Raw genomic sequence first — 8,074 nt, 5'->3', positions numbered from 1 at the left:
TTTTTTTAATTCTAAACAGTAAATAATGTATATGAAAAATGGGAGTTGGATGGAGGGGGGGCCCTTGTGGAAAAAGCGTCTTTAAGTCGAGCAGAGGATCAACTGGTCGGTGTGAGAAATTCCTTTAGCATTAAACGGGGTCGAACTGCCTTTGATCCAGACCAACATAAATTTACCTCAATTTCATGATGATTTACTAAAAAAATAATAATAAACGGTTCATATACATAAATACCTTCAGCCGTTTGACTGATATGTGACCATTGTTCGCAGTCGAATCCGTTTTATAGTTACATCATCCAATTAATTTATAGGCTCAGTTACATAAATTTATATATCAATTTGGAAAAAATGCCTTACGTCTGCTGCTTTGAATGAGTCCTACTTAATTTTACATCATAAAAAGTTTTGAAAACCACAATGGGGCAAGGCGCACGTCTTAATTCAAAGAGATTGTATTACATTGCGGCTCGGGCTATAAACAAGCACCCTCAGTCCTGTGAGTTTTATAGGCAATAAAACGTAATTAGAAAGCCAGGAAAAGTCATAGCTTTTGGCCTGGGACTCCTAGCAGGCAATTCACACAGCAAATTTTCTTTTTCTGCGTTTAAGTATGGAGAGGCAATGAATCTCTCGCAGTGCTCCTTTTTGTGTGTGTCTTTTTGTGGACTATATGCTACCAGACCCACGGCCACGCTGGAGAAATTCTCTCAGCACAATCTATGAACATAAAAATGTAATACAGCAACAAAAATTACACATTTATACAGCTTCTATTTTAATTTTAGTTTATATGTGTTCAGTGCATTCACGGGCTAATTAATTTAATGGTAAAATAATCCTTTTAAATTAACAGCTTATATTGTTTTTTCTCATTTTTGAAAATCTAATTCATTTCATTTTATGGCTGATGCTCTTAATAATTTTCATTTATTGAGGTAAAATCAATAAGCTCTCTAGAGTTGCTTATTGTGGGCATATAGTGAGAAAAAAACAAACAAACCGCATCTGAGTCCAATCAATGTAAAATTTTATTTCAATAAAAATATTGTGCTCAATTATAGTCCAAATCCATATAAAAATAAATGTGCACTGTGTCTTCTACCAGCCTACTTTACCAGTCCATACAGGCAACAAAAAAAGAAAAAAAGCTTTGCTTATTTCGCTTTAACTTACCTCATCTATTAAAAATTTCCACCCTGACGCCCTAAACTAGAACACAACCGTCTGAGTTACAAATACCAAAGTCGAAACATTTCAATAACTCAGGTTTTGCAGGTCGATTGTTGTGAGTGTTTCTGAGAAGAGGTCGAAAGTCTCGCAGGGTAAAGGCAGGGGACTTTGAGCTGATTCTGACAAACTCGGTGAGAAAGAGGGCGAGGATGAGAAAACTTGGAAATCCCGAAATGAGGCGTCCAGGTCCGGGGAATCGTCATTGTTCGGGCCTATTGTGGACACGCCGATGGGCACAATGGCTGACGGGTTTGGAAAATGTTTCAGATTTTTCTCATTGCTGGTCAGAGGGGTAACAGTTGGGCTTTGGCTCTCTCCATTGTGTGCGTTCTGACAGTGTTGTGAAGTCAAGGTATTCTGGTGGAAATACCTCTCCCTCTCAAAGAGCGTCCCGGCGGCGCTGCCCTCTGTAGTCTGCTCCAACTCGTCCTCCGGCCCGTCGTCCAGGCAGGCGTATTTCCCCTCGCTGTCCCTGTTTTCCTTGCTGTGAGTCTGCCTCTTGTGCTTCATCCGCCTGTTCTGAAACCACACTTTCACCTGCTTCTCCGTTAAATCCAGCAAAGCAGCTATTTCCACTCGCCTCGGTCTGCACAGGTATTTGTTAAAATGAAACTCCTTCTCCAGCTCCAGAAGTTGGGTGTTGGTGTACGCAGTCCTCAGCCTCCTTGATGACCCTCCATCGCCAGCACCACTCTCTGGTGTATCAGGTGAACCTAAAATAAATAAACAATTTAAATAAATTATTAATAGAAAATCCACTGCAAATATAATAATTTAAAACATTCGTAACAGGGGTGTGTTTGGAGGGGAGAAAAAGCGCTATGGGGTGAAACTTGTGGCAAGCAAACACCAGGACTGGGAAGATTTATGGGCCCCAGGCAGAATATGATGGGTCTGCGTGGACAAGACAGGACGGAGGGTGAAGATTAATGAACATGCCAGCTGCTGGCCCGTGTAAGAATAATCTATCACTCTCCATTACTGTCAAACATTAGCACTCTTACACTGCATCACAAGTCAGTGCGTTACTTGATGAGATTAAGAATACTTAAATCAAAATCCTAGACTGGCTCAGAAGGGACGCCCACGCTGCACAAGGCCCCAGGATGGAGCTACTTGCAGAGGGAGAATCCTCAGACAATAAGGAGCCTTTTTTTACATGGAGGTTATTAATCATCATGTCTTGCCTTGGGGGGAGAAGTAGAGTGGCGAGGAGTCATCCGTCGTCGCAGCAGGAGCAGCAGCAGCAGCAGAAGAAGATGAAGAAGCAGAAGCAGCCTGGTTCCTCTTGATGCTTTTTTTCTCCTTCATCCACGGGTACTCCGGGGGTAGGGACACAGCCTGTAGCGGGCTGAAGCCCTTCTGAGCCTGCTTGGAGCGGCTGTGGCGTGGGTGGACGCTCGGGTTCAGGCCGGGGATGGTCTGCTCAAAAGGAGGAGGAATCAGTGTCGACTGTGAAAGCGCTGAGCTCTTGATTGATGAACTTTGAAATGCATCACCGACAGGGTTAGTGAAAGATGTCAGGCACTCAGCGAGCGACGGCTGGCTGTTGATAAAACCACTTTCTCGCCCAAATTCGTAATTCATCTCCTCCTGCTTGTCTCGGAAAGCTCGCGGGTATTCAGAGGAGGGACGAATTATAAAGATAAAATATATCTCTATATATATAAATATATGTTTGCGAGGTTTATTTTGATAAACTACTTAACTGGTTATAGTCATAGGGAGACCTCTGCCATAAACTATTGCTTTCAGGAGGACATGGTCGGAATTAGACCGTGCTGCTTGTCACATGATTGCATCTGCCCAATGACAATTTGGGTTTTTTATCAAAAGAAGCCACTGTCCCCTATGATTGATCGAGAAAGTCTGAGAGGTAACGCCTCATTCCGGGGGTAGGGGTTGCTTTATTTACACATTTTTTCCCCCTCCTCTTCTCAGTTTGTCCACCACTGCCTAACCCCCTCCCACTCCCACCTTACAGCACCCCGAAAATGCACCACAAAGCCGTGCACGTCTGCCACGGGAGCGCGCGCCCGTGCGAGCTTGCAGTTCACGAGTGTTTATGGGCATTTATTTCCAGCATGGCGCGCCGCAAATCATTGCAGCAGTCACATTTGTGCCTCATAATACCAAGACGCCCACAGTCGTTATCTCTGGCCGAGACGTTAATCTTGAGAGTTTCTTGAGGATTGACTAGAAAAGGAAAGGAAAGGCAGCACCAGACACAGCAACATGTCCTCCCCTCCCCCACCGCCCAAACTACAGAGAGAGAGAGAGAGAGAGAGAAAAGAGACAAATTAATTTTCATATTTTAGTCTGATTTTGCATCGATTACATTTTAATCCCCAAATCATTTAACCTTTGATTGGCAGCGTTAGATTTAAAGTCTAAATAAAAATGTGATGTATAAATTATTTGAAGTGTGTTTGTGTGTCTGTGTCAAGGTAAGAAAGCAGCTTGGTAATTTAACGTGCATTTGTCACCGTTTTACAGTTTATTGCTCCCTTCCCCTCGTCCAATTTCGTTCATTTTATATCACCTATTGGGATAATGTTGACCTTAGCCGGCATCCATACATTTCAGCATTATTGGTTATAACATAGGGGAGAGCAGAAATGATTTGCCACTGCACTGTGAAGCTTAGGAAAGGTGGGGATCTGATGGCTGTTTATTGCTCAGGCTCTAAACAAAGAGCCCTGGTAGCCCGTGCGTGATCAATCTTTCTCGCCAAAAGGTCTGACAGCTCCCTGCCCTAAGAACACATTTAAACCATCTAACACTCCCTTGGATCATATGTGGCCAGGAAGAGGACGACCTCTCTGTGAGCTGCAGGATGAGTTTTCAATTTAGAAAGGTCGGGATTTCTTTAAAAGCAGGGATGAGACGCATGGGCTTTGCGCACAAAGCTTTTTGCTCTGTTATTTGATAATAAACGATAAATCCAGACGAAACTCTGACCCCCTCACTTTTTTTGATCTCAGAAAGGACATTTCTGGCATAGAAAGAAAGAAGAGAAGACTTGACATGGGTGGATGGTATAGAAACGAAAACGGAGCTTCTTCTTCTTTTTCTTTCTTTCTTTTTTTTGCATAGGATCAATTGTTTGCTGAGGTGAGTGGGTGTTGGCATTCAGCAGAAATCCCATTCACTGCCATACCTATCTCTCTTGCAGGAACCATGTAGACAAAGTCTTTGTGTGGCCTGCTTTCTGGAATAATTCTGCTTTTACGCATAGAAGTGATTTTATATATCCTCATAGCGTAAAACGGTTTATTATTGTTTGTAAAAGTGCGTCCTGAATATGAGACATGAGATCTTGTAGTAGAATAAAATCATAAAATATACTTTAACATATCTTTGCTAAAAGAAAACTAAATTAAACTTTGGTGATTTAGAAATAAATTTAAGAAGTTACAAAAATTAAACGAATTCGACATAATGGCGGTTAATTCTCTTTCTAAAAATAGCTGCCTAATAATACCCGTCTGAATAAATCACGTCATTCTGCCATTTATTTATCTTAATTTGCACATCATAATTTTAAAGCACTTAAAGACGCTGTTTACTTATTCTGACACATTTTTTTGGAAACGAAAGAACAGAGCCCTGTTCAAAATATAACCCCCAGCAATATTTGATCATATTATAAATACTGAGAGCTGAAAACGTGAATATATTTCACATTTCGTACTGCTACAAAATTTGAATCGATGCTGTTATCCGTGTACAGATCTTTGACGACCTGAAGTCGTTTTTTTAATTTATTTTATTTTATGTTGCTTGTCCTGAACGGCAGACGAGAAGAGGATGATCCGTGGACGTGAACTGGAGTGGCACGTTTCCCGTCTGTTCTGAAACAACGAGAGACATCTGGAAGGCAAGGGGGCGAAACACTAATGCGTTGTTTTAAAGGGGATATATTTCATTCAGCACATATTCTGTTTTCAGACAGATACCGTGATATTAAATGTATTAAAAAATAGAAATTTTTAGTAGCTGGAAAATTACAGCGTGTCCATGTGCTTTTGTTTTGGATTTTATTTTATTATTTGTTTGTTTTTAAGCGTGAAAAATATATTTAATAATTATAATAATGGTATAATCATGTGTGTAAAATAAAGGTGATTTGGAATGGTGGAGAGGCCTGAGTGTTTGCTGCATCTTTTTGTCGTTTGCGCTGCATCATATCACAGCATGCTCTCCCTGCGAGAGGACACTTAAAACGAAATTGCATGGGTGCATTCAAGGCGCACAGTAGCTATAATACTCTGGAAAACACATTTAGGGTTGAGCCTGTGTGTGTGTGTGTGTGTGTGTGTGTGTGTGTGTGTGTGTGTGTGTGTGTGTGTGTGTGTGTGTGTGTGTGTGTGTGTGTGTGTCCTGGAAACAAAGCAGCGTTCACGACGACAGCATTTTCATATTACGCTTTTATTTATTGAGCCGCCTGGATTCATGGGAATATTTGACAGATACTCCAGGCGCACTATAGGCCTGCAAATCAAACATTATTTTTCCCTCTAAGTCGACATGTGAAAATAAATAAATAAATGAAATCTCATAAAATTCCATTTTTGGTGATGAAAGCAAATGAATAAATGGCGTTCATGAATAAAGCTGGTCGTATATATACATATATATACGACCAGCTTTATTCATATATATATATATAGATATAGATATATAGATATAAGGTTTGAAGCGTTTCCTGTGCTTCCCAGTAAGATGACACCTCTCCCACCTATAACCCACTTTTAGGAGACAGCCAGCCTGTCTGTCAGTCCTCTCCCTGTTTGACTCAAGTGGGCTATCTCTGCTTAATCACACCCCACGTGAAAGGAAAAATGTACATGAGGGAGGTTTTGATGCAAACTGATGTGAGACTGCTGAGAACAAATGGCCGATAAGCATAAGCTTTAAAGAAAGAGTCTTTCCCCTGAAGACTGGATAAATCTGAGTTTTTTTCCATGGTTCGCCTCATAGGTCAATCCATTATATCTGCAAAATGTTTGGGCTTCTGCTAACCCAGACACATATTACAAAGTTAACCTCACTTTCCACATTCTCTTTGGGATTTGTCCAAAACAACAGGCTACTGGCACTGAGGATAAGTGGATGGAACAGATTCCCATGTGCTCACGACTTTACTCCTCTGAACTTCTATTCCAGATTTGACTTACAGCCTCCTCTGCCACTGCTGGTGTCATGAGGTTTGATGTATGGGGGTCACCAAAGGTCACGGCAAACAACGTCTAAGGAACTTTGTTTTTCTGCAGCAGGACTCCCGGCATGGCTGTTTGCACTGAAGCTATCCAGCCTAACATTCATGAGGATCAGACTGGAACCTTCGGCCATTTGCACACAACAGTGTTTTCTTGTGTCTTAAGGAGAGTTCACAGATGCCATAACAGCACAGTAAAACAGCATATGCATAATGTTTATGTTTTTGAATTTGTCCTCAAAGTATCCCTTCTTCCTCCTCACAAACTGATAAAGACACATACTGATCTACACATGGATGACCGTTTCAGGTGACAGAGGGAGAAATGGAGGAACTGTAGTGAAAGAAGAGGAGCCTACTCTCGGTTTTTCAGGACCTCAAGTCTATCATGAGACATAAGCTAACGGCTATGCTCCCGAGACAAACTTAATCATGTGGCAGTAATCATGATCAGTGGAGCATTTTGGTGTAAATTATCTGTAGGCATGTGAGTGCAGGAATAAAGGGGGAGGTCACAGCAAAAATCAAATGTGAGTTTTCCCCTGCTCAGTAGTGCTATTTATCCATCTAGATTATTTTGGTGTGAGCTACAGAGACGCCCACCTTCTTTTGAACATAATGGAACTAAATGCTACTCACAGATATCTCCAGGTATCGATCCTGAACAGAGGTTTGTGGTGCGGATGGTGCCACAGGATCTAAACCTGAGCTTGATTTGCAGGACTGAATGCTTTTGAACACTACAGGGCACTTAGTTCCATTACATTCAAGAGCATCCCACACCAACACAAGCTAGCACAGTTGAGGAAATAATACGCAAATTAGATCTTGGGGCTAACTCCTTCTCTATACAAATAAATGGCATGATGACAGATGATCGAGATTTTTCTTACATATATTATTTAAAGCATCCTAGTACTACTGCTGAGTGACAAAATAAAAATATGTAGGCTTGATTTTGAGTGTAACCAGCCTTTTACTCTCATTTTTGTTGTATGAGATAAAGCCGTATGTGTAAATAATCTTTTAAACTGTACATGGGCTGGATTCATGAGATAACCCCTTCATATTTGCTATATTTTTCTCAAACCAGACAAAACACGTCAAAATTGGTGAATAACAAAGTCCGTTTTTAACTATATAACAATTTTTAAAGCATGATATGAGTAAAATAATCATAAATGAAGCTGAAACATGGGTTAGATATTTATATTTATGTACACGATATGAAGTAGAGGTCTGAAATCGGTGGGGAGTGGTGTTTAGTCGCATCATCATGAACGCATCATCCTTTTTGAGCACTGCTCTTCAGATTAGCCGCTGCCTCCACCTGCTGGTGGTCAGAGAGCAGCAGCATTCACCAAAGCATGGAGCTTCAACACCAGCACCAGCACAGTGTTTGACCCCGTTTATTTGTTTAATTAAAATAGTCAGCTTTACCAGAAAGAAAAATCTGTTTGGTAATTCAATGTTATTTTTATAAACGGTCATTTTTATTGGCAGATTACTCAGTTTGTCAGACATGCTGCAATAGTGTGTCTGCTGTAGTGACAAAACAACAAGCTTTTTTGACCGAGACGGTCTAATTGTTGGTGGGTGGCTGTAAAGTAATTAGACGTT

The 8,074-nt window shown here is 41.0% G+C and overlaps 1 protein-coding gene across 1 annotated transcript; it reads right to left on the bottom strand.

The window, feature by feature from the left end:
* Positions 1-1,013: 1,013 nt before the first annotated feature.
* hoxa2b (homeobox A2b) lies at positions 1,014-3,203 on the bottom strand. The gene is made up of 2 exons (XM_040031135.1): positions 2,421-3,203; positions 1,014-1,946 (listed from the first exon to the last, which is right to left on the bottom strand). Exons 1-2 carry the CDS (start codon positions 2,818-2,820, stop codon positions 1,258-1,260), a joined length of 1,089 nt encoding a protein of 362 aa, XP_039887069.1. The 5' UTR covers positions 2,821-3,203; the 3' UTR covers positions 1,014-1,257.
* Positions 3,204-8,074: the final 4,871 nt, after the last annotated feature.

The sequence above is a fragment of the Simochromis diagramma genome, unplaced genomic scaffold (assembly GCF_900408965.1).
Source record: "Simochromis diagramma unplaced genomic scaffold, fSimDia1.1 OVJJ01000361.1, whole genome shotgun sequence".
NCBI classification, from domain to species: Eukaryota; Metazoa; Chordata; class Actinopteri; order Cichliformes; family Cichlidae; genus Simochromis; species Simochromis diagramma.
Note: the sequence above shows the minus strand (reverse complement) of the source record. Positions and strands in the feature narration are given on the sequence as shown.

Coding starts and splice junctions, on each gene's coding strand:
- hoxa2b (XM_040031135.1), bottom strand. CDS start 2,820: ATGAATTACGAATTTGGGCGAGAAAGTGGTTTTATCAACAGCCAGCCG. Junction 1,947..2,420: donor ACTCTACTTCTCCCCCCAAG/GCAAGACATGAT, acceptor TATTTATTTTAG/GTTCACCTGATACACCAGAG.